At 42.2% G+C, this 27,886-nt stretch overlaps 1 protein-coding gene across 3 annotated transcripts in view; it reads left to right on the plus strand.

Moving 5' to 3' along the window:
- The window catches only part of LOC122561437 (dynein axonemal heavy chain 3-like), a 557,691-nt gene that overhangs the window by 16,074 nt on the left and 513,731 nt on the right, over nucleotides 1-27,886 (plus strand). For all 3 annotated transcript variants that reach the window (XM_087999740.1, XM_087999741.1, XM_087999742.1), the window contains exons 2-3: nucleotides 9,266-9,357; nucleotides 26,626-26,705. In XM_087999740.1, the coding sequence (XP_087855866.1) occupies nucleotides 9,266-9,357; nucleotides 26,626-26,705 (172 nt within the window). The remainder of the gene's footprint in view (nucleotides 1-9,265; nucleotides 9,358-26,625; nucleotides 26,706-27,886) is intronic.

Raw genomic sequence — 27,886 nt, forward strand, 5'->3', positions numbered from 1 at the left:
AGAAAGTAAGGAAGCTTGGGATACAGGGAAATCTGGCTGTCTGGAATTGACTGGCACATAGTAAACAGTGGGTAGTAGTAGGTGGAAAGTAATCAGCTTGGAGCTCAGTTACCCGTGGTGTTCCGCAGTTCTGGAACCTCTGCACTTTGGAATTTTTATAAATGACTTGGATGTGGAAATGGATGGGTGAGTTAGTAGGCTTGCCAATGATATGAAGATTGGTGAAGCTGTGGATAGTGTGGAGAGCTGTTGTAGGTTGCAATGGGACATTGACAGGATGCAGAACTGGGCTGAGAAGTGGCAGATGGAGTTCAACCTGGAAAAGTGTGAAGTGATTCACTTTGGAAGGTCAAATTTGAATGCAGATTACAGAGTTAAAGGCAGGATTATTGGCAGTATGGAGGAACAGAGGGATTTTGGGGTCACGTGCATAGATCCCTCAAAATTGCTACCTAAGTTATTAGGGTTGTTAAGAAGGTGTACTGTGTGTTGGCCTACATTAGCAGGGGGATTGAGGTTAAGAGCTTTGGTTATGCTGCAGCTCTATAAAGCCCTAGTTAGACCACACTTAGAATATTGTGTTCAGTTCTGGTCACCTCATTATAGAAAGGATGTGGAAGCTTTCGAGAGGGTGAAGAGGAGATTTACCAGGATACTGCCTGGACTGGAGGGGATGTCTTATGAAGAAATGTTGAGGCTAGGGCTTTTCTCGTTAGAGTAAAGAAGGATGAGAGATGACTTGATAAAGGTGTACAAGATGATGAGAAGCATAGATAGAGTGGATAGCCAGAGACTTTTTTCCCAGGATGGAAATGTCTATCATGAGGGGTATAATTTTAAGGTGATTGGAGGAAGGTTCAGGGGAGATGTCAGAAGTCGGTTCTTTACACAGAGCGTGGTGGGTACATGGAAGACATAGAACATAGAATAGTACAGCACAGCCCTTTGGCCCTCGATGTAGTGCCGATCTTTTATCCTACTCTAAGATCAAACTAACCTACATACCCTTGATTTTATTATCATCCATGTGCTCATCCAAGAGTCACTTAAATATCCCTAATGCATCTGGATCTGCTACCACTGCTGGCAGTGTATTACATGCAACCACCACTCTCTGTGTAAAGAACCTACCTCTGACGTGGCCCCTGAATCTTCCTCCAATCACCTTAAAATTATGTCCATTCATAATAGCCATTTCCACCCTGGGAAAATGTCTCTTGCTATCCATTCTATCCACGTCTCTCATCATCTTGTCCACCTCAGTCAAGTTACTTCTCATCCCCTTCGCTCCAATGAGAAAAGCCCTAGCTCCCTGAACCTTTCTTCATATGACATGCTCTCCAGTCCAGGCAGCATCCTGGAATGCACCGCCAGCAGTGCTATTAGAATCAGATACATTAAGGACATTTAAGTGACTCTTGGATGGGCACATGGATGCTAGTAAAATGAAGGGTATGTAGTCAAGTTGATCTTAGAGTAGGATAAAAGGTCAGCACTACATCAAGGGCCAAAGGTAAGCCAAAGGGCCTATACTGTGCTATACTGCTTTATGTTCTATGTCCTAAAATAGAGAGAATGCTAATCAGGGACACATTTAAGACCAACTTGTCTAGGTAATAGGGTCATATAGTGCAAAAAATGCCTTGCAGCCCATTGAGTTGGGTTTAATAGTTTTCAATCAACCTGTTTGGCCATGTTATGACATACTTCTGGGGATGGTATAATTTGAACCTGGACCTTCTGACCCAGAAATAGGGGCAATACCACTGTTCCATAAGAAACCCCATGGTTCAAAGCATGTTATCATCGGCTCATTGGGTTCAAAGAGTATCTGATGCCAGAGTTTTACTGAAAGTGTGTGAATGAAAGCACCTTGAAGAAAATCTCCAAGCGTTAACTGTTTATCTGAAACTGCCCATTTTCAGCTTGTCTCTCCTTCGGTTATTCCCAGCAGAATGTTCACTGATTTATCTTACACCCAGGAAACACTGAAGTTTTAGTGGGAAGGTTTTTTTTTCATTTGTTCATTGAGATGCCTGATAACAAATATGTGTGGCATATCTTCAGTTTTGTAAGTAGAGACACAGTGTATGGAAAAAGGGAAGATCAAGTTAATTTATATAAATCATTTGGTTAGGTTTCAGCTAGAGTAAGCTGTTCAGTTCAGGACATTCATACACTAGGGAGCATGTGAACACCACACAGAAGGCACTAAGGAGAGTTCATAGAGTGGTTGTAGGGATGTGTAGAGATGTTGGAGAGGCTAGGGTTATTCTTACAGCTGAGAATATTAAGAGGAGCTTTAATAGTTATTCAAAATTGTAAGGGGTTTTGACAGAATGAGTGCAGAGAAATTACTTATACTTGTGTACTCAGTTCCTGGATGTCCAGTACTTGTATATTCAGGCCCTGTGTATTCAGTGGAGGTGATGGGAAGATGATGGCTCAGTGGTACTATATTTGGGCTGTTAATCCAGAGACCAAGGAATGTTCTGGGTGCTTGGGTTCAAACTCCATCTTGGCAGATGGTAGAATTTGAATTGAATAAAAATCTGGAATTAAGAGTCTAATGATGACCATAAATCCACTAATGATTGTTGGGAAAAACTCAACTGCTTCACTAATGCCCTGTAGGGAAGGAAACTGCCATCCTCAACTATATGTGACTCCAGATCCACAGCAAAGTAATTGACTCTTAACTGCCCTCTGAGCAGTTAGGGATAAACAATAAATGCTGGTCTAACCAGCGGCGCCCTCATCCTGTGAATGCATACCTTTAGAAAATTCCTGTATATTGAAGTCCTGTCTTATTCAACTCCTGTGTATTTAATGTTCAGTATTTGAATATTCTATCCATGTAATGTCAGTTCTGTGAATTCAGAACCTATATATTCGGTAGTTGTGTAATCAGGACTTATCCATGCAGTACCTGCACAGCCACTGCCATGAAGGTTGGTTAGCTCAGTTGGCTGGATGACTGGTTTGCAATGCAGCAAGGGTTCAATTTCCACATGAACTGAGGTCACTATGAAGGACCCTCCTTCTGAACTGTTCCCCTTCTCTAAGGTGCGATGACCCTCAGGTAAAACCATCAATGGTCATCTCTGTCTGTCTCTCTCTCTCTCTCTGATGAAGGCCGCCCTATGGTCCAGTAGGAGTATGGAAACTTTATTTAGTATCTGTATATTCAATGTCTTTATTTGGGACTAGGTCAAGAAAATAACAGGTGTTGGTTTTCCTTAGTGTGCACTGTGACAGCATTCTTATCTTTTACTGTTGAGTTTAAATTTCATATCAATGTACAGCAAAGTATGAACATGGATTGATAATGAAAGTATGTAATTCCACACTCGATATTTATCCATTTAATGCAGTGTTGTCTATTCCATGATGTGGCTTGGGCACCAAATATTGCAGGGATGTCAATTGGCAATCCTGATGGCTTCATGCAGCTTGTCCGTTCCTCTAGCCTGCTCCATGAGCTTTGTTTATTATACATATCCGCTGCACAAAATTTCATCAAAAACTGCCTGAAGCTTGAGACACAGCGTTCTGACAGATACATTTCCATTATCCTGTAACAAATTGGGAGTTGAATTTTGTTTCTTGCATATTAGTTGGTCTCCATATTGAAAATCAGACCTCCCTGATGGCTGTGAAAGAAGAGTTTGCAAAGACAGATAGCTGGTGGCAAATTATAGAGTGAGAACATGACTGTGTAGTGGTAACCTTACTCAACCAGTAAAACACAGGATCAGACTAATGATTTGAGAGCCTGTGAGTGAATCTCACCTCTGCAATGGTAGAAGTTTGAATTCACTTCATAAATCTGAGATTCAAAGTTAGTCTAATGGTGACCATTTAATGATTGTCAGGAAAAACCCATCTGGCTCACTCATTTCATTTACGGAAGGAAATCTACCATCATCACCTGGTCTGGCCTACATGTGACTCCAGACCGGCTGCAATGTGGTTGAATCTTAACTGTTCTTTAAAATGTCCTCGAGAGCCACTCAATTCAAGGACAATTAGGAAAGGGCAACAATTGTTGGCCTAGCCAGTGATTTTCACTTCATATTAAATATTTTAAGAAGTTATATGACACTAACATGATGCTTCATTGCTATCTGGTGTGATTTACAGTAAATGAAACTGCTACTTGTTTATACAAGGAACAACACTTGACCATTCAAGCCTAATGCACCATTTATTAAGATCATGACCAGATTTTAAGCTCAACTCTACATTTCCGCGTATCCCCAATTAACTGTCATCCCCTTGGCCATCAAGAATCTATCTACCTCTGCTTTCAAATTATTTAAACATCCTGCACCCACTACTTTTTGAGGAAAGGAGTTCCATAAAAACACACAACCCTCTGAGAAAAATTATTTCCACATCTTTGTCTTAAACGGGTGACCCCTTACGAACCCAATTTCTAGACTGTCCCACAACAGGAAGCATCCTTTCAATATCCACCTGGTCAAGTCCCCTCAGGATCTTATAGCTTTCAGTTAAGTCCCTCTGACTCCTCTAAACTCCGGAGGATACATGCTCAGCCTGTCTAGCCTTTCCTCATAAGGCAATCAACTCATACCAGGTATTAGACTAACAAACTTTATTTGAACTGCTTTCAATGCATTAACATCTTTCCATAAGTACGGTGACAGTACTTTACACAGTATTCCAGAAATTGACTTATTCAAGCCCAGTATAACTGTTATAAAACCTCCCTACTCTTACATTCAAATCCCCCTCATTAAACCATAACATTCTATTAGCTTTCCTGATCACCGCTGTACCTGCACTAGGACACTCAGATCTTCCTGTATCGCAGAGCTCTGCAACTGCTCACCATTTAGATAGTATATTTTTAAAATTCTTTTTGCCAAAATGGACAATTTCACACTTTCCCACATTGTTACCATTTGCCAGATCTTTGCCTGCTAATTTAACCTTTGCAACTTCCTTAAGTCATCTTCAGAATTCACTTCTCTGCCTATCTTTGTGTCCCCAGCAAATTTATCTCCAGTCCCTTTGTGAAAATCATTTATAGAAATTGCAAAAAGTAATTTCTCAACACTGACCTCTGTCGCACACCAGTTAAGACATCCTGCCAGCCTGAAAAAGACTCATTTATTTCTACTCTCTGCTTTCTGCCAGTCATCCAATCTTCTATCTATGCTAATTCATGCATGTTAGTCCCTATGCCATGAACTTCTACTTTCTCAAACAACCTTTGATGTGACACATTATCAAAACAAAATAAAGAACTGTGAGTGTTGATGATCGGAAACAAAAACAGAAAATGTTGGAGAAACTCAGTGTATCTGGCAGCATCTGTGGAGAAAAATCAGAGTTAATGATTTGAATCCAGTGATCATTTGTCAAAACCAAAGAATTCTATCAATCTATGCAAAATTCTATGTATTTTATTTAGGTTAGATCCTATCTTTGACTTTTTTAGTTAATCATGGATGATGGGTTCATCCCCTACAATTTTTCTTATTTGTTGGAATTTGCCTATTTTGTGCTTTGTGGAATAGCCCTTAAATGTTTGCCACTGCATCTGTATTGACCTATCCCTTACCCTAAATTCTAGTTCACTTTTGCTAGCTCTGCGTTCATGCCCATGTTGTCCTTGTTTAACTTCCAAATGGTAAGGTTGAACCCACACTTCTCTCCCTTACACTATGTCAATGTGTAGGTTAAAAACCCCATGATAATTGCTGTACCCTTTTGACATGCTGCCATTTTTCTTCCTTGATATCATGTCCAACCATATGGGGACCTGAACACATCTACCACCAAGTGCACTTTTGCCTTTATCATTCCTCATCTCTATACAGGCTGCTTCAATCCTGGTTTCCTGAATTTAGGCATTCTCCCTCTATTGAGCCAATCTCACATTTACTTAGAAGAACCACTCTTTCAGCGTTTCCTAGCCCTTCCTAAATGTCACATTCCCTTCAATATTCAGGTTCCAGTGTAGGTCATCCTGTAGCCACATCTCAGTAATGCCTACTGAATTGCATTTATTTATCTCAATTTATACTACTAGCTCATCTGCACAGGTTCATCTGATGAGTTTCTTGTCAACCTCAGCAACCATTATTTGTAAGTATGACATCGATTTCCCATGAATGTGCTCTTGCTGTGTTGCTTTCTCTTGGGCGAGGTGATGTGATATGATCACTAGACTATTGATATATAATGTTCTAGGACCCAGGTTTGAATCTCACCATGGCAAATGGTGGAATTTGAATTCAGTAAAAAATTCTGAAATTAAGAGTGTAATGATGGCTATGAAACCATGTGGATCTTTGGAAAAGCCCATCTGCTTCACTAATTCCTCTTTAAGGAAGAAAATCGACCACCCTTATCTGGTCTGGCCTACATGTGACTCCAGGCAAACAACAATTTGGTTGATCCCCTGCCCTGTGAAATGGCCCAGCAAGCCACGCAGTTGTAAAAATCACTGCAAAGTCTCCAAAAAGGAATGAAACTGACAGACTATCTGGCATCAACCTGGACAGCAGAAATGGCAACAGTAGAAATAGCTCTGCAAAGTTCTCCTTAACATCTAGGACCAAGTGCCAAAATTGGGAGAGCTGACTCACAGACTAATCAAACAGCAGCCTGGCATAGTCACACTCACAGAATTCATACCTATAGACAATGTCCCAGACACCAACATCTCCATTCCTGGATGTGTCCTGTCCCACTGACAGGATCGATCCAGCAGCGGTAGCAGCACAGTGGGGAGGGGGTTGCCCTGGGAATCTTCAACATTGACTCTGGACCTGATGAATTCTCATGGCTTTAGGTTAAACATTAACAAGGAAACCTCCTGCAATTACCACCTACACTCCTACCTTAGTGGCCCTCCTCCATGATGAACACTTGAAGGAAGCACACGATATACTCTAAATGTGGGATTTCAATCTACACCATCAAGAGTGGTTATGCAGCAGTAATACTGAAGGAGCTGCGATGGTCCTAAAGGATATAGATGCAAGGCTGGGTCTGCAGCAGATGTGATAAGGAAATCAATAAGTGGGAAAAACACTTGACCTCATCCCTACCAATCTGCCAGTTGCAGATACATCTGTCCATGACAGTACTGGTAAGAGTGACGATCGCACAGTCCTTGTGGGGACAAAGTCCTGCCTTCACATTGAGAATATTCTCTATTGCGTTGTGTGGCATTTTCATTGTGTTAAATGGGATAGACTGTGAACAGATCTAGCAATTCAAAACTGGGCATCCATGAGGCACTATGAGCCATCAATAACAGCAGAATTGTGCTTCAACACACTGTGCAGCCTATTGGCCCAGCATATGCCCACTCAACCATTGCACCAAACCTCAGTACCAGGCATATCTGAAAATGAGTTGTCAACTTGGTGAAGCTACAGAACAGGACTACTTGCGTGCAACCAGCATAAGCAGTAAGCAATAGACAGAGGTAAGCGATTCCTCATCGAATAGATCAGATCCAAGCTCTGCAGTCCTGCCCAATCCAGTCGTGGATGGTGGTGTAAAATTAAACATCACACTGGAGGAGGAGGCTCCACAAATATCCCCATCCTCAATGATGGAAGGGCTGAAGGGCCCGTTTCCACACTGTAAGTAATCCAATCTAATCTAAGCCCAACACATAAGGCAGAAGATAAGGCTGAAGCATTTGCAGCAATCTTCAGACAGAAGTGCTGAGTAGATGATCCATCTCAGCCTCCTCCAGTGGCCACCAGCGTCACAGATACCAGTTTCCAGCTAATTTGATTCACTCCATGTAATATCAAGAAATAATTGGAAACACTGGAATACTGCAAAGGCTATGAGCCCTGACAACACTCTGGCAATAGTACTGAAGAATTGTGCTTCAGAATTTGCCACACCCCAAGCAAACTGTTCTAGTGAAGTTACAATACTGGCATTTACCCAACAATGTGGAAAATTGTCTCAGTGTGCCCTACACATAAAAAGCAGGATAAATTCAACCTGGCCAATTACCGCCTCATCAGTCTCCTCTTGATGATCAGTAAAGTGATGGAAGATATCATTAACAGTGCTATCAAGCAGCACCTGCTCAGCAACAACCTGCTCAGTGACGCCCAGTTTGGGTTCCACCAGGACCACTCAGCTCCTGACCTCATTACGGCCTTGGTTCAAACATGGACAAAAGAGCTGAATTCCAGAAGGGAGTTGAGAGTAACAACTTTTGGCATCCAGGCTGCATTCAACCGAGTGTGGCATCAAATAGCCCGAGCAAAACTGGAATCAATGGGAATCAATGTCATGGGGGATACTATTGATCAGAAATTGAACTTGACTTGCCACAAAAACACAGTGGCAACAACAGCAGGTCAGAGGCTAGAATACTGCAATGAGTAACTCACCTCCTGACTCCCCAAAATCTGTCCATCCTCTACAAGACACAAGTGATGGAATACTCCCCACTTGCCTGGATGAGTGCCTGCTCTGCCATTTGATAGGATCATGGCAGATTTTTCATTCTTCATGTCCCCTTTTCTTCCTTTTCACCATAACCCTTGGTTCCCCGACTGGTCAAAATTCTATCTCAGCCTTGAATACAGACACAGAATCTCCCTCCACAGTTCTCTGAGCTAAGGAATTCATAAGACTCTCAACCCGCTGAGAGAAGAAATTCCTCCACACATCAGTGCCCCCTTATTCTGAGACTGTGCCCTCTGGTCCGAGACTCTACCATGAGGTGAAACATCTTTTCAATATTTACCGTGTCAAGCTGCTTAAGAACCTGATATGTTCAATGAGATCACCTCCCATTCTTCTAAACTTGTGAGTATAGTTCCAACCTGTTTAGCCTTTACTCATAAGATAATCCCTCTATACTAGAAACCATCCTAATAATGAATCTTTTCTGAACTGCTTCCAGTTGTAGTTCCACTTCCCTACTCTTACACCCAACCCCTTGAACTAAGGGCCAACATTCCATGAATCTTCCTGATTACTTGCTGCACCTGTGTGTTTCTGTGTTTTGTGTACAAATACCCTTCAGTCCCTTTATGTTGCAGTTTTCTGTAGTATCTCTCCATTTAAATAATATTCTGTTCTTTTGTCCTCCCTTCCAAACGAACAACATCATATTCACATAACATCACAACCTAAACAATTCCACACTCACTGTTGTCAGGGATTACTTGAAATTGCCTTTACAATGTGAACATGGGAGGATGATGATGAGATTAATGATCCCCGGACAATTCTTTCTTTTATACAGCCAGTGTGTAGCCAGACCCCAAAGATCCTCCAACGTGGACCTTTGACTCAAGCAGCTCCTTGGAAAGAGGAGAAGTTTTATCGAAATGTCAGGTAAATCTCTTCTTGTCATTTCTTCTGAATTTCACCAGAGATATTTGAGGGTGTAATGGCTGTGGTGACATTCTGCAGTGTTCCTAATTCTACCCTTGGAAATTTATTTGAATGATCATAATAGATCCTGTTGCAATAGCACCAAGCAGATTGGTGACTTATTCACTTGGTAACAGGAAGAGTTTATATTTAGTCACATCTTTCCATTTGTTATTTCAATGCCAATAATTGATCCAGAGATGGTGACTTTCACAGTACTTACAGTCATTGGCTGCTGTGTTTGTACTGAAAGAATTCTTTGCACAAACTGTTTTTTCACTTTCCCTTGACCACCTGCAAACCAAGAAACACAAAGAAACAAAAACAATCCTTTTTGGAAATCAGGGACTATTGAACTGCTCAAAAACTCCAGTTGAGCTTTTGCCATCTTGAGAGCTTGTCAAGGTTACTGAATGAGATGGAAATGAAGTCATAGTTGCATTTCTCTGAAGTACACTTCAATTTCTACACAGCAAGCATTTCTACAAACAACAAGATGATAATGATGAGATCATCTGTTTCAGTGATGTTAGTTGAAAGATACATCTGAGGAGAACCCCTCTGCTTCTGTATATCACTATCTTTAAACTCATCTCATTGAGGTGTGTCATTTGTCAGATGGTGCCTCCAGCAGTCAGCTGTACTGCATTGGAACAGCAGTCCAGACTACTGGCTCAAAGCCCTAATGAGCCAAGGTCAACTTAAAATTAAATTAGTGACCACAATCTGCCACCAAATCCATCAAGTCTGGAAAATTGATTCGATACTTAATAGAATAGTGTTTATTTCCCAGCTCCAATTGGTGCTGATGGTGAACTGCCTTCTTGAACCATTGTAGTTGGTGGGATGTAGGAGATCTTGGTGGGATTTAGGAGATGTTGGTGGGATGTAGGAGACTCAAAATGCCAATAGGGAGGGAATTCCAACATTTTGACCCAATGACAGTGATATATTTCCAAGTCAGGATGGTGAGTGGTTTGGACAGAAAATTGCAGGTTGTGATGTTTCCATGTATCTGCTACCCTTGCCCTTCTAGGGGGTAGAGGTCTTCAGTTTGGAAGGTACTATCAGAGGAATCATGGTGAGTTTCTGCAGTGAGTCTTGCAGATGTTCCACACTGCTGCTATTGAGTGTCAGTGGTGGAAGGAGTGAATTTGAGGGTGGGGTATGTGGTGCTAATCAAGTGAGCTGCCTTATCCAGGAGGGTTTTAAGCTTCTTGAGTCTTGTAGGATCTACACTCATCCAGAGAAGTTTATTTGGCATTTAGAGCATCATTCCAACTTTATAAACAAAACCAAAGCTAGCTGGTCTCTGAGTAGACAGCTTGCCTCCAAGTTTATAAGACTTGCTTTCAAAAGGAACATGAAAGGCAGATTTGTAACAATACATCCTGCACTCTGTTTAGGATTGGATCAAAATACACATATCCCACATTCTATCCCCCCTCAGTCTTCTCTGCTCTAAAGAAAACAACCCAAGCCTAACTAGTCTCTCCTGATAGCTCAAGTGGAAGGGTGAGTTAGTAGGTTTGCCAATGACATGAAAGTTTGTGGAGCTGTGGGTAGTGTAGAGGGCTGTTGTAGGTTGCAACAGGACATTGACAGGATGCAAACCTGGGTTGAGAAGTGACAGATGAAGTTCAAAGTGAATTTAAAAAATGTGAAGTGATTTATTTTGGAATTTGAATGCAAATTCCAGGGTTAAAGGTGGGATTCTTGGCAGTGTGGAGGAACAGAGGGATCTTGGGGACCATGTCCAATAATCCCTCAAAGTTGCCACCCAAGTTGATAGGGTTGTTAAAAAGGCATATGGTATGTTGGCTTGCATTAGCAGGGGGATTGAGTTTAAGAGGTTACGACATTGTTGTGTCTGCATTACTGTACTTGTGTTGCAGTGAGCTGTATGGTATAATGGTGATCGTTACAGTAAAGCTGTTTTTAAGCCATGAGGTTACACTGCAGCTCAAAAAAGCCCTGGTTAGATCACACTTGGAATATTGTGTTCAGTTCTGGTCGCCTCATTATAGGAAGGATGAGGAAACTTTAGACAAGGTGCAGAGGAGATTTACTAGGATGCTGCCTAGACTGGAGGGCATGATATATGAAGAAAGGTTGAGGGAGCTAGGGCTTTTCTCATTAAGGTGATTGGAGAAAGGATCAGGAGAGATGTCAGAGATAGGTTCTTTACACAGAGAGTGGTGGGTCTGTGGAATGCACTTCCAGCGGTGGTAATAGAATCAGTTACATTAGGGATATTTAAATGACTCTAGGAAGACTGTACAGTGAAGGGTATGGAGGTTAGTTTGATCTTAGAGTAGGATAGCAGGTCGGCACAACATCGAGGGCCGAATGGCCTGTTGCTGTACTATTCTATGTTCTAAGTTCTAATTTCTCCATCACAGGCAACATCCTAGTGAACGTCCTCCATATCCCCTCGAGTGCTGTCACATCCCTCCTGTAGTGAGGTGACCACAGTATTCCAGCTGTCGCCTGTACAAATTCAAAATTATCTCTTTGTTCTTATACTCCATGCCATGACTGATGAAAGCAAGTCTCCCATATGCCTTCTTAACAATCCTACTCATGTGCTCAGCCAACTCCCGGGATCTGTGAAAGATTACCCCAAGATCCTTCTGTTTCTCTGTTCCTCAAAGCTACTCAGTGTCCTGCCATTCATTAAATACTCCCTTTTCTTGTTTCGTGTTCCAAAGTGCATCATGGTGGCTCATAGCACCCAGGGACCAAGGTTCAATTCCAGCCTTGGGCCACTGTCTGTGTAGAGTTTGCACATTCGCTCCATGTCTGCTCCAGTTTCCTCCCACAGTCCAAAGATGTGCAGATCAGGTGAATTGGCCATGCTAAATTGCCCATGATGTTAGGTCCATTGGTCTGGTTGGATATTGTTCAGAGGGTTGGTGTGGACTGATTGGACCAAATGGCTTGTTTCCACACTATAGGTAATCTAAGCTCAAAACTGTGAACTTGTCAGTGTTAAATACCATCTGCTCATTGGAACGTTCCCCCTTATATTTTCATCTACACCATTTAAGTATATTACAAACAATAAGGGTCCCAATACTGATTCTTGTGGTACACTGCTGGTCACTCCAGTCACTGAAACAATCATCTACCACTATATTTTACATCCAATGACTAAGCCAGTTTCTGATCCATCTCATGAAGTTTCCTTCAATTACATGTGCTTCAACCTTGTTTCTGACATGGCAACAATATCATACTCCCATGTGTCAATTTACACCATTAACTCATCAATCTTACCTATTACACTCCTAGCACTAAAGTTAAGACCATTCAGCCTTGCCTTACTCTCTTGATACTCAACATAGCTGAACTCATTATGACTTGCTTTCTTTGTTTACATCCCACGCCCCAGTTAGGATCAGATCAATGGACACCTGTTCCACACCCTGTTTGGGATTAGATCTACGTACATACATTCCACATTCTGCCGGAACTTGGCTTCTGACTAGATCTTGAACTTAGACCTCAGGTCATACCAGAATTCTTGTTCATCCCCGGCCTGTCACACCTAGACTTGAGGCCTGAATCCACTCAGGTGTCTATAAAATACTGAAGGTGGCATTAGTTCTGATCCATAAACATTGTCATATCTGCACTCACTGAATTGCTGTACTTATGTTGCAGTGAGCTGTGTAGTATAATGGTGATTGTTACTGTCAAGCTGTTTTTTTCCCCATACAATTATATCATGCTGATGTTTTATCTTTAATGTGGCAATCTGTGTAATATGGCCTAAGCACAATTAATGTAATCTGGATCACAGCAGGTCACATCTTGTTGGTGATGCATTACTTTGTGCTGTTCTTGCAGTGTACATTGCTAGGATGACAAAGTCGTATCTCAGTGAGGTATGGTGCAGGTCAGACTGGGCCAGATTATTTTCAACTATCCTGCATCAGGCATTAACACCATCCTCCAATGTCTCCAATCTGTGCACAAAGCAACACAAACCCCATCACAGACAGATAGATAATCTTGAAAGCCTAATGATTTAATGTGCCTGCTTTTTCAGGACAGGATGTCTGCATGTATCAGACTGTGGCTGCAAGTAGATGTGATACAAATGTTGAAAATAGCTTGTGAAAATAGTTTTCATGATTTATGGGAATGTTCAACAGTCAACCAATCAAATTTGGGTGAGCTTTCCAAACTTGCAGTCTTGTTACATTTTTGGGTATTACTCTCAATACTTTCCTCAGTCCCTCTGGGAGCTGGAGCATTGCCTCTGTCTCCTCAACAGCCAGCCAATCAGTGAGTACATGGTCTGATCAGAAAATGTCATTATCTCTCTATCTTTTACTGTCACAGACCCTCTTTAACTTTGGATAGAGATGACAAAACACTTTCTTATAGTCTTTAAGTCAAGATAGTAATTAAAATCAAACAGGCAATTGGACAGTGTTTCAGTAGGTACATGATCAGAAATTTACATGTACAGGGTGGCACGATGGCACAGCCTCACAGCGCCAGAGACCCAGGTTCAATTCCCACCTCAGGCAACTGTCTGTGTGGAGTTTGCACGTTATCCCAGCGTGGGTTTCCTCCGGGTGCTCTGGTTTCCTCCCACAATCCAAAAATGTGCAGATTAGGTGAACTGGCCATGCTAAATTGCTTGTAGTGTTAGGTGAAGGGGTAAATGTAGGGGAGTGGGTCTGGGTGGGTTGCTCTTCGGAGGGTCAGTGTGGACTTGTTGGGCTGAAGGGCCTGTTTCCACATTGTAAGAAATCTAATCTAAAATCAGACCTCAGTGCTATCAATGAGTTAGATGAGAGCTAGGACATTGGTTCGGGCACTTTTGGAATACTGCATTCAGTGCTTGTCTCCCAGCCATAGGAAAGATGTTGTTAAACTTGAAAGAGTTCAGAAAAGATTTATAAGGATGTTGCCAGAGTTGGAGGGTTTGAGGTAAAGGCTGAATAAACTGAGGTTATTTTTCATGGAGCATTGGAGATGAGGGGTGACATTATAGAAGCTTATAAAATCACAAGGGGTATGGATAGGGTGAATAGTCAAAGTCTTTTCCCCAGACTAGGGATTCCAAAACTAGAGGGCATAGGTTTAAGGTGAGAGCAGAAAGATTTAAAAGAGACCTAAGGGCAACTATTTCATGATGTGGAGGTGCTGGTGTTGGACTGGGGTGGGCAAAGTCAGAAGTCACACAACACTAGGTTAGAGTCCAACAGGTTTATTTGAAATGGGAGAAAGTGAGGACTGCAGGTGCTGGAGACCAGAGTTGAAAAATGTGGTGCTGGAAAAACACAGCAGGCCAGGCAGCATCCGAGGAGCAGGAGAATCGACGTTTCGGGCATTCCTGAGGAAAGGTTTATTTGAAATCACAAGCTTGCGGAGCACTGCTCCTTCATCAGATGAAGTGTGGAATGAACTACGAGAGGAAGTGGTGGAGGCTAATACAATTACAACATTTAAATCACATCTGGATGGGTATATGAAAAGGAAGGATTTAGGGGAAATGGGCCAAATGCTGGCAAATGGGACAAGATTAATTTAGGATATCTGGTCGGCATGGACAATTTGGACTGAAAGGTTTGATTCCGTGCTGTACATCTCTAGATAGATATGTTGATACAACACTGAGGGAGTTACAACACTGTCAGAGGCTCTGTCTTTTGAATGAGATGTTAAACCAAAGCTGATCTGTCCTCTCAGGTGAATGGAAGAAATCTCATGATCACTATTTAAATAAAGGGAAGTTATTTCCTGTGACTCAGCTAATAGTTACCCCACAGTCAATATCTCCGAGCAGAATTTCTGGTCATTTATTTAATCTCTGCTTGTGGGAGTTTGCATTCTGCCATGTGACCTCTCTTACACCGCTGATTATTCAACGATATCCCACTGGGTGTTCGAAATCACAGGAAATGTTATCCTAATACTCTCCTTATTTTGATTCTTTAACTATCCTTCCACACAAGAAAGGAAGGAACATTTCGTTACACCTGCTATATTGAACTGTATTTTAATTTGGCAAAACAGCAGTTAATGGGGCTGGAGACACAGTGAGTAAGGGAACACAGAGCTGGGGAGTCAGAGGCCTAACTGAAAAGGTGTTCGTGTTGATCCTCTACGGGTCCCCATAGCCATTGACACCTTTAGCTTCTAGAAATCAATCTCTCTTTTTCTTGAAGGTATTCAGTCACTCAGCCTCCCCAGCCTTCTGTGGTAGAGACATCCACAGGTTCGCCACTTTTAAACTGAAGACATTTCTCCTCATCTCAGTCTGAAATGGCCTGAGATTGCGACCTGTTGTTCTGGACATTCATCACCTGGAAGTATCATCCCTGCGTCCAGTCTTGTCAGAATTTTATAGGTTTCAATTAGATCCTTTTTCTAAACTCCTGGTAATACAGGCCCACTTAGCCCACTCTCTCTTCATATGATAAACTTGCCATCCCAGGAATCAGTCTGGTGAACCATTTCTGCACTCCCTCCATGACAAGTATTATATTTTCTTGGAGGTTTGACACTTAATTCCCTCATCCAAATCCTTGCTCGATATTGTGAATAGCTGGGGCGCAGGCACTGATCCTTGTGGTAGCCCAGTAGTCACTGCCTTCCATTCTGAAAATGGCCCATTTATCCCTGCTCTCTTCTTCCTGCTTGCAAGTCAATTCTCAATCTATAATGTTACCCCCAATCCTTGAAATATAATGTTTTCATTTTCCACTTTAATGTCTCCTGTGGGAAACTATTAAAACCTTGCTGAAGATTCAAATATACAACATTCATTGATTCTCCATGTTTTTTTTAGATTAGATTCCCTACACTGTGGAAACAGGCCCTTTGGCCCAACAAGTCCACACCGACCCTCCGGAGAGTAACCCACCCAGACCCATTTCCCTCTGACTAATTTACCTAATCACCTAGCATGGCCAATTCACCTGACCGGTGCACCCGGAGGAAACGCAGACACAGGAGAACATGCAAACTCCACACAGACAGTTGCCCGAGGCTGGAATTGAACCTGGGACCCTGGTGCTGTGAGGCAGAAATGCTAACCACTGAGCCACCATGCCACCCCATCTATTCCACTGACTGCATCCTCAAAGAACTCACATTTACCAAATATGATTTCCCTTTCAGTAAACCATGCTGACTTTAATTCTGCAGATATTTATGATGTGATAACAATTACTTTATAGAAATGTCGAAATCAGGAGCAGGAGTAGGCCATTCAGCACTTCAAGCCTGCTCTGCCATTCATTATGCTCCTCAATGTCAACGCTGTATTTTAACTTTCTCCCCATACTCCTTGATGTCTTTGAGATCTAAATATTTATCTTTCTTGAATATATTCAATGACTTAACCTCCACTGCCTGTGGTAGAGAATTCCACAGGTTCACTACTTCTCGAGTGAAGACATTTTCTCTCATCTCTGTTCCAATTGGTCTATCCCATTTCCTGAAACTGTGTGCCCTAGTTCTAAACTGCCCAACCAGGGGAAACATCCTCTCTGTATCTAGTCTGTCCAGCCCTGAAAGAATCTTATACATTTCAATCATACTCCCCTCAACCTTTGAAACACTAGCGAATACAGACCTGATCGAATCAATCTGTCCTCATAGAACAGTCCTGCCATCCTCAGAACCGGCCTGGTGAACCTCCACTCCACTCCCTTCACGGCAGGTATACACGTATATCCATTCTGAGGCAGGGAGACCAAAGCTACACACATTATACTCCAGATGTGGTCTCACCAACGCCCTGTATAACTGTAATAAGACATACCGTAACTGTGAACTCAAATTGTCTCACAATTAAGGGAAACATTTCATTTGGTTTCCTAATTGCTTGCTGCACCTGCCTGTCTACTTTCATTAACTGGTGTACAAGGACACTCTGATCCCTTTGAGTATCCACTCTTCCCAATATTTGAGCATTTAAATAATACAGTAGCGCCTCGACATACAAACGACCCCGTTCACAAACAAATCGGTTTACAAACAGGATTGTACATAAAGGTTTGCTTCAACTACGTACAAAGTTCAAGGTACGAACGAAGGTACGAGCGCAAAAAGCCCGTGTGCGACGACGTGGTTTCATTGTTCTGCTTTTCTATGCGCTTGTTGAAAGCAAAAGCTCTTGGGCCCCGATGATCTCACTCAGTTCGTCTTTGGCACGTGCGCAGTGAATGCTATCCGAACAATGTTCGTAAGTCGAGGCACTACTGTACTCTTCCTTTCAGATTTTCAGATTGAAGCGTTGAACGCCGTATTCATCCACGTTTATTGCCTCTGCCATGTGTTTGCCCACTCACTCAACTTGTCTAAATTACCCTGAAGCTTCCTTGCAGCCTCTTCCTAATTCACAATCTCGCTCAGGTTTTGTCATCAATAGATGTCATAAAAGACTTTATAATTTTGCCTGTTACCAAAATTAGGCTAACGACTTTGTAATTCTCTGCTTTCCCCTAAGCCACTGAGACTGTTCCAGAATCTTGGAAGATAACAACAACACATCCATTCTTGCTACAGCCCTCTCCTTTGGCAGCCTGAGATGTAGATTACAAGGCCCTTGGGATTTATTAATTTTCAATTCATTAATTGATCTCTGGGTAGGCAGGTGATTTGCCAACTTCCCTGCTTCAGGCAATATGGCAGAATAGATTCATAGAATCCCGACAGTGTGGAAACTGGCCTTTTGGCCCGAGTCCACACCAACCTCCAATGAGTAACTCATCCAGACCCATTTCCCTACATTTTCCCCTAACTAATGCATCTAACCTACACATCCCTGAACACTATTGGCAATTTAGCATAGCCAATTCACCTAACCTGCACATTTTTGCACTGTGGGAAGAATCCGGGACAGATACGGGGAGAATGTGCAAACTCCACACAGATAGTCACGCAAGGCTGGAATTGAACCTGGGTGAAAGTGAGGACTGCAGATGCTGGAGATCAGAATCTAGATTAGAGTGATGCTGGAAAAGCACAGCAGGTCAGGCAGCATCTGAGGAAAATCGATGTTTCGGGCAAAAGCCCTTCATCAGGGAACCTGGGTCCCTGGCGCTGTGAGGCAACTGTGCTAACCACTGAGCCACTGTGCTGCCTTAAATAGTAGGATACTTTGATTGTGATACTGTCTCCCAATATGCCGAGAAAGGCTGTGGCCAATTCCAGTATTAATTAAATAACAATATGAGGAAGAAAAAAGGACAACAATGAGTGAGTGATGCAGCAGCGCCTAATGTTCACACAGCGGGAAATATCTCCCTGGTTAAAATGGGAAAAGAAAGAACGTCCATTTCTTCCAACGGTTTTCAAAACATCAGTGCGCCCCTTTCAGTACTTCACAGCCAACATGTCTGAAGTGGTCTCTGCTGTAATGTGACAAACACAGCAGCCAGTTTTTAATCAGCAACATTCACAAACAGCAATCAGTGACGTTACTTGTTCAATAAATGTTGACCAAGGGACCAGGATTAACGTGCATTCATTTCAAAAATCATAGTCATAGCATCCTTGACGTTGACCTGGAAAGGAAACTTCTGCCCTGGTTTAATGTACAGGAACATCACAATCAGTCGAATTACGTGGGGCCCACTCTTTAAACTTGTGTTAAATAGAGCTTTGGGAGTACTGAGGTGCCCCTTTACAAATGGACGTTACCTGCTATTCTGCTATACATTAAAAAGATGAAAACAGCACTGCAGTCAATAAATACGAAAATGATTTTTGTTTTCAGTTTACTCACAAGTGGATAAGATGGTAAAGAATTTGTATGGTATGCTTGCCTCCATTGTCAGGGCATTGAGGATAAAAGTTGGCAAGTCATGTTGCAGCTATATAAAACTTTAGTTGGGCCACATTTGGAGTATTATGTGTGCAGTTCTGGTTGCCACATTATGGGAATGATGTGCAGGCTTTAGAGAGGGAAAAGGTTTACCAGGATGCTACCTGGATTGCAGCGTGTAGCTATAAGGAAAGGATGAACAAACTTGGATTGTTTTAGCTGGAATGTCGGAGGCTGAGGGACAATAGACAATAGACAATAGGTGCAGGAGTAGGCCATTCTGCCCTTCGAGCCTGCACCACCATTCAATATGATCATGGCTGATCAACCTGATAGAACCTGTATAAAATAATGATAGGCATGGATAGGGTGGATATTCAAGGTCTTTATCCCCAAGATGGAAATGTCAAATGGTCTGGACATCATTTCATCACTGTTTGTGCAATCCTGGGTCACAGATTCATGGAAGTCTGCCGTACAGGAAACGGCCCTTCAGCCCATCTGAACTGTACTGGTCTAAGGTGACCACCTCACTATTCTAATACCATTCTCCAGAACATGTTCCATAGCTCTTGTATGCCTTGGCATCACATGTGTATATCTAAATACTTTTCAAATACTTAAAGGGCATATATTTAAGTTTAAACAAGATGCGCGAGATAAGTTTTTTACACAGAGAGTGGGTGGTACCTGGACTGTGCTGCCAGGAGAAGTGGTACAAGCTACAATAGCAAAGTTTGAGAGGCATTTAAACAGACATATGAGCAGGCAGGGAATAGAGGGACCATGTTCAGGCCCATCGGATGAGTGTAGAATAGTATCATGGTCAGCACTGGCATGATAGGCTGAAGGGCTTGTTCCTGTGCCGTACTGTTCTATGTTCTTTAATAACCTGATCTTCGACAGATAATGAAAAATGATGGGAGATGGTTCTGGAAAAACTCAGTCACTTAGAGCGCTATCTTCAGATACCAAGTTGTCAATTCGGTCAAACATCTTTCCTGTTTTGAAATCCCGAAGTTATTCCATGATCCTTATGGGTTCAGGCAGGGAAACAGGCAGCTGAGCTATCCTCAATTTCCTCAGCCTTCCATTCAGCTTTCACAGAGAGGTCTCAACATCCAACCGAGGCTTCCCCATAATTTCACATCTCAGTGCGGCCGAACTCTGCTCCTATTGGTTGGCAAGGTCATGTGATAAACTGAAGCTTGGCTAACCCGGATTTACTGTTCCTAAACTCTGGCTGATCATCAGTTTCCATTGATTGGATGGTGGGAATGGCTGATGACTTTGAGACAGCTGCAGTTTTGGGCGATCTGATTGTGATTCAATGTGATTTCACAACACCGTGTAAAATGCAGTAGAACATAGAACATTACAGCGCAGTACAGGCTCTTCGGCCCTCGATGTTGCGCTGACCTGTGAAACCAATCTGAAGCCCATTTATCCTACACTATTCCATTGTCATCCATATGTTTATCAAATGATCATTTAAATGCCCTTACAGTTGGCGAGTCTACTACTGTTGCAAGAAGGCATTCCAGGCCCCTACTACTCTCTGAGTAAAGAAACTACCTAAACATCTGTCTTATATCAGTCACCCTTCAATTTAAAGCTACTAATTAGTACCTCATTGCTCTCAATGTTATAGCTCAAAGAACAGCAGAACAGACTGAAGGGGATCAAATGACTTCCTCATGTTCCTCTTGCCAAGGTTTTAAGAGTTGTGCAGTCACTTGATACAGTGCCACACAATAGACTTGTGAGGAAAGCTATGGTATACCATGGTAGAGCACCATGGTATAGCACCATAGATAGAAGCTGAAACTTTATTGCTGGAACAGCACAGCAGGTCAGGCAGCATCTAGGGAACAGAAGATTCGACGTTTCGGGCACATGCCCTTCTTCCTGAAGAAGGGCATGTGCCCGAAACGTCGAATCTTCTGTTCCCTAGATGCTGCCTGACCTGCTGTGCTGTTCCAGCAATAAAGTTTCAGCTTTGATCTCCAGCGTCTGCAGACCTCACTTTCTCCCCATAGATAGAAAACAGGCTGAGTGATAGGAAACAGAAAGTAATGGTCAATGATTGTTTTCTGGGCTGACAGAATGTTTGTGGTGGAGCTCCCCAGAGGCCTCTATTGGGACCAAATAAAAACCTAAAGAACTGAGGATGCTGGAAATCAGAAAGAAAAACAGAAATTGCTGGAAAAGCTCAGCAGGTCTGGCAGCATTTGTGGAGAGAAATCGGAGTTAATATTTTGGGTCCACTGACTCTTCCTCAAGAACTGATGGCAGCTAAAGGTCCCCATTAATGGCTATTCACCCTGCTAGCCTGATCGTTATCCATTCCTTTTTTCCTACCAACTGTTCTCTCCCTTTGGGCTGTACCTTCACCTATTGTTTACTCCCTACCCCCCCCCCCCCCACCCCAACTCCACGTTCTGCATAAAAAAACAAATTTTTTTTCACAGCAGTCATGAGTTCTGAGCAAGTGTCACTGGACCTGAAATGTGAACCCCGATTTCTCCCCACAGATGCTACCAGACTTACTGAGCTTTTCCAACAATTTCTGTTTTTGTGGCAGTATTAGGATCTTTGCTTTTCCTTATACATATTAGCAATTTAGGTAATGCAGGGGCCATTAAACTGGAAGAATTGTAAACCGTGAAAAGGACAGTGAGGAACTCCAAAGCGACAGTGACAAATTAGCAGAGGTAGATGACTTTCAGTGCGGAGAAATGTGAGGTGATGCATTTGAGTCAGAAGGACACTGAAAAAAAAACAGGGTACAATTCTAAAGGGGGTGCAGGAACAGTTGGACGTGGGTGTATATGTGCACAGATCATTGAAGGAAGTGGGACAGGTGGAGAAAGCTGTTAATAAATCAGAGAGTAGTCTCAGTTTTAATAACAAGGCCATAAGATACAAGAGCAAGGGGGTGATGTTTAACTTGTACAAGGCCCTGGTTAGACCTCAGCTGGAATAGTGTGTACAGTACATTGTAGGAAAGATGTGAATGCATTGGAGAGATACAGAAGTGATTTACAGAATGGTTCCAGGAATGAGAACTTCAGCACTGAGGAGAGATTGAAGAAGTTGGGACAGTTCTCCTTGGAGAGGAACCAACTAAGAACAGACACTAAGCAAAAAATAATGAAGAACTGCGGATGCTGGAAATCATTAACTGCTGGAGAAACTCAGCAGGTCTGGCAGCATCTGTGGAGAGAAATCAAAGTCAATGTTTCAGTTCAGTGAGCCTTCTTCAGAATATCTGACCCTTCTTCTGAGCTGAGAGGAGGTTCTTTTTAACGATCCCCATGACCATGAGTAAGCTGGACAGGGTAGATAAGGAGAAGCTGTGTCTGCTTGGAAAAGTTACAAAGACTGAAAGGATGCAGATTTGAAGCAAATGAGGCAAGAGTGATGTGAGAAAAAGCTTTTTCACACAGCGAGTGGTTAAGATATGAGATGCGCTGGCTGGAAATGTGGTGGAGGCAGGTTCAATTGAGACATTCATGAGGGGCATGGAATGGTTATTTGACTAGAAATAATGGGTAGGGATATTGTGCAAAGTCAGGAGGTTGGCACTTGGGAATAGAATTGATGTCGGCATAATGGGTTGATTGCCCTCTTTCTGTGTTAAAGAAATCTGTGAAACATGAAACAGAAAGCAGTGGTAATCACATTCTGAGTTTAGTGGCATTGGTGTTCAGTAAGTGCCTTCAGTCGTACTGCAACCAAACAGTTAAATACATAAATCAGTGTAATTTCTGTATTGATGGTTTACAATGCCTGTTAGCCACTTGTTACAAATCAGGCAGTAATCCCATTCTGCACTAACTATGGAATGACTTTGCCATTACTATAGCAACATCCTGATAATGAGCTCAACGCATCGCAGTAGGCTGCACCACCCGTTAGCTTTACTGATTCACGATGGCAGTCTGTCTCTACCCTTTGTTGGGATGGCTAAATGTCAACTCCGCTATAACTCACTCTGCCATCGGCCCCCAGTTTGGGATTGAGACAGAGTTTTCGATGAATTTGAGGTTGCTGCCTCGGCAACGACTTATTCAGTTTGCTTGTCTACAAATGACTTCCCTGTAGACTGTTTGTCTTTACTTATTGTTTCCTTTTTCTAAACTGCATCATTAAACTAACTCTTCAAAACTCTCAACTTGAGCTTTCACTGTCAGCTGCAATCGGTTGCTTTGAAAAAACAATTAGAACAATTATATCTGTCTCTTTGCTTAGACTCTAAATATTTGTTTCCAATCTCTAATTAAGCCTTGCCCTTCTAGGTCCTAAACAACAGTTCCTGTATTTTGTTACCTTGGAATGAATTTGCTGTTTATTTTAATCTCAGCCACTTTCTTTCTGTCCCTCATTAAACAGTTCAGTCAGATTCTATTTCTCAGATTCTGCCTTTCCAGCTCAGCACTTCTTGTTGAAGTATTCACAGCAGCTCTCCGGATATGTTACTTTCCGTAGTGATGATGCTTTCTTAACTTCAACTGCAAACAATCCCTTTCATCTCCTGCTGAAGGTATAAATCCATTCATTGCACCACTTGTGTTACTGAATAAAAGATTGAAAGTATTATTCCAGTTTGAGATCTTTAGAAAAGCCATTGAAACCAAAGACAAATGCGTATTCTGTGAAATGCTGTCAATTTCCTGATCCATTATCATCAGATTTAAATCGTTTCAGGGTATTGTAGTGCTGATTTAATATGCTCTATAATCACTGGGTAATCTCTGCATTCTGCAGAGAAGGGTGATTGACAGATCAGAGTGAAGCATTGCCTTCCACGCGGAGGAGTATTGGGCATTATTTGTGGCAGTATCTGACTGACCCTGTCCTGGATGTTCAGTCAACAAGCCAGTGGACAGTGACAGTGCAATTGCCTCTCCATTCTGGGAGCCGGTGGGGTATCAGGATTGTAGAATTCATTGAGCAGTAGCTTGGCAGGTCCTGCTGCACTCTCAAGGCAAAGTGTTGTGCTTCTTCAACACAGCTTGTACATCACAGTGACACCCCATAGGATTAGCACAGACTGAAGTGTTCAAATTTCCTCATGGTGGACAGCACAGAATTCATTTCACAGACTTGCTTAAGATCTAAGTAACTTTGTTCTGTCTGCTTTGGCACCAATTAATCACAGTTACATATAAAAGATCTGTTGACTGTGTGAACTGCAGTGCAGTTAGTATTGTTAACCATGAAAGACATTACTCTGTGAAAAGGGAAATAGGAAGGGGAGAGGGGAATGAGGAGAAGGGGTGTGGAATTAGGAGGAGGGGGAGGGGAATGAAGGGGGTAGAAGAATGAGAAGGAGGAGGAGGGGAATGAGGGGGAGGAAAATGAAGAGGGAGAAATTAGGAGGGGACAGGCGAATGAGGAGGGGGAGGTGAATGAGGAGGGGAGGGGGATGAGGACAAGGAGAGTGGAATGGGGAGGAGGAGAATTGAAATGAGGTTGGGAAAGTAGAATGAGGAGGGGGAGTGGAGCGAGGTGCAATAGCTTCTAGCCATTATATTCAGTTCGAAAATTTTGATGCAAGCCACAGTAGAACAGCTTGGTAACACTGACTACACAGAGTTCATATAATCAGTATATACTGAGTATACATGGGGTAATATCCCATGTGTAGGAACTGCCTGCTTGGCGAGTCAAGATGCTCTAACTTGGTGTCCCCTTCACATATGCTTCATGTGACTATTGCTATCGCCTGAGGCTCCTAGTTTGCAAGTTCCACGCAAGGTCACACTACCTTGGGAGCCTGCTACCTTCATGAAAACTGTAAAACATTTCACAGATGATTCACATCCAATTGTTTAACATTCTACTTTCTGTGATTCACATCCTAAATCTATCATCAAACATTGCAGAGGATCAATCATTCCATTTTTCAAAATGTAATTCTCAAATAGAACATAAGTACTTCCAGGAACATTTCAAAAGCTTCTACATCCTTTCATAGAGTCATAAAGATGTACAGCATGGAAACAGACTCTTTGGTCCAACTCAACCGCTGATCTCTACTCATTATCTAGGTTTCTGAGACTTACAGGAATATTGATAAAATGCAGCTCAATAAACAAAGCAGAAGGCCTTTACCCAAACAGAACAAGTTCCCTCAGACAATAGAATAAATAGATTGGCCCCCACCACCTGTCATCCAGCACCTGGAGAGACCAGGGCAGCAGATTCAGGGAGCATCGCTGTAGGATTCTGATTTTGCGAGGTTTGGTAGGACAGGACTTGAGTGTTGCTGAAAAAAGAAATGTTTGTGTTACCCTCATGCAAGAATGTCCTTGCAAGAAATAACTATGTAAAGGGAAAGCAACATTTATGAGAGTGCTGATTGGTTAGCAAGTGGACTCTGATTAGTGGAGGTGTTGCCATGGAGAATGCACCAACTAATTGACTCTGATTGATCAGGTTAATGGCCTGAGAAATGAACCAAAGACTGGTTGTTAACTATTTTGTTGATTTGAATTAGGCACAGTATAGATGCATGTACCTTCTGTCTTCAAAGAACAGGGACTATTAATATATGTAGCTTCCAGTCCACGCATAAACACTACAAGCCTATCAATCCTAATCAATGTAATTCTTCTTACACTCAGAATTATGTGGCAAATGTTGTCCACTTGTTAATATTGTGTCTACTTTTGAGAAATAGCATGGCACAGTGGCTCAGTGGTTAGCACTGCTGCCTCACAGCACCAGGGACCCAGGTTCGATTCCAGCCTCGGGTGATTGTCTGTGTGGAGTTTGCACATTCTCCCCGTGTCTGCGTGGGTTTCCTCCGGGTGCTCTGGTTTCCTCCCACAGTCTAAAGATGTGCAGGTCAGGCGAATTGGCCATGCTAAATTGTCCATAGTTTTAGGTGCATTAGTCAGAGGGAAGTGAGTCTGGGTGAGTTACTCTTCGGAGGGTCGATGTGGACTGGTTGGGATGAAGGGCCTGTTTCCACTGTAGGAAATCTAATCTAAAAAACCCTACCAGGCAGATTCAAACCCCACTCTGGATAAAGTCAATCTAGATCTCGTTCTCAATAACAAGTCGCAATATGGAATGGGGAATACAGGGATGTAGAGTAGAGAATATGAGAATATAGAATAGAGATGATTAAGGTATAGATTGGGGAATATCAGGATACAAAATGATTGGCTAAAGTTCAGTGTAAACATCTTATCTGCAGTAATATTCTGTGAAACATTTTTTAGCTGCAGGAACATTTCATTTATTGCAGGTTATGCTGGTGGATTCATCGCAGTTATTTATAGAAAGATTTTTCCAGTGGCTAAATTGTTCTTCCAGCTTTGCAGGAGAAAATGAGTGTGACGTTAGCACTGTGAGATCAATGAGCAAGTTGAACTCATTATTTGGCAGAGTTTCACTGAGATATTTGTTTTCTTTTTCAGTGATTCCATTGCAAATAACTACAGTCCTGCAGCCAGAAACTATTCAACTGATCATATCTACAAGCTGCTCAGCTCCTGTGGTAAGGACATCTAATAAGTGGCACTGCACTGTTTATTCTCATCCATTGACAGACAGCAACAATTCACAAAAAAAATCTTCTATATCTAATTTTTTGGTGCAATCTGTAATTCCTTTCTAAACATGCTGCTTCAAACCAGTTGCCTTGAACAGATTTTTGGTCATCTGCCCTAATGTAGCTCAATGTTTAACATGGCTCAGTGTCAGATTGTGTTTTGAAATGTTACTGTAAAGCATCTCAGCTCATTTGATTACACTAAGGGTATCTTATAAATTTTGATGCTGGCTGTACAGACTTTATGATGTGCAGTCTTCATGTCATGCACAGTCTGTGTTATGTGTCCAATCTATGTGACATACATAATCTTTATGATTTATGCAGTTGTGTTGTATTCAGTCTTTATGATCTGTACAGTTTGCATGTTGTGAACAGTCTGTGTGTTATGTATGGTCTTTATTTACAGTCAATATCTTGTACAGTCTATATTGTAGAACATAGAACCCCTATAATGTGGAAACAGGCCACACCAACCCTATCCTATTGCGCTGCATTTCTCCTGACCTACACATCCCTGAACACTATGGGCAATTTAGCATGGTCAATTCACCTAACCTACACACCTTTAGATTGTGGGAGGAAACCAGAGCACCCGGAGGAAATCCATGCTGACACGGGGAGAATATGCAAACTCCACACGGACAGTCGAACCTGGGTCCCTGGCGTTGTGAGGCAGCAGTGCTAACCACTAAGCCAATGTGCAGTTGATATCTTGTACAGTCTTCAAGTTATATACAGTCTGTGTGATGTTTATGAATCTTTCGAATATTATAATTTTGGCACCTGACACTTGACCAAGGAAATAGTTTCCTGAAATTGTGAGTGGCCCATTAGATTATTCTGAAGATGCAATCACTAAGATCTGCACAAATGTTAGATTTCAAAAATACCCAGCTCCAATTACAGCACAGTGGAAAAGCACCGACTACAGCTACCAACTATTGATCAGGTCAAAAACATGAAGTTAATGCAGTTACAGCAGGGAAATACTTCACTTCAATGAGACTGGATAAATCTTACAACCAGCCCACTGAGGCAGCTTCATACTTTGGTTTGATGCTTTCTAACATTATTAGTGTCCCTCAGTCTCTGTGCCAACACTACATCCAGTGTAAAACAGTATT

This window comes from Chiloscyllium plagiosum, unplaced genomic scaffold (assembly GCF_037043375.1).
Source record: "Chiloscyllium plagiosum isolate Xiang-an unplaced genomic scaffold, Cpla_swu_hap1 HiC_scaffold_23, whole genome shotgun sequence".
Classification (NCBI taxonomy): domain Eukaryota; kingdom Metazoa; phylum Chordata; class Chondrichthyes; order Orectolobiformes; family Hemiscylliidae; genus Chiloscyllium; species Chiloscyllium plagiosum.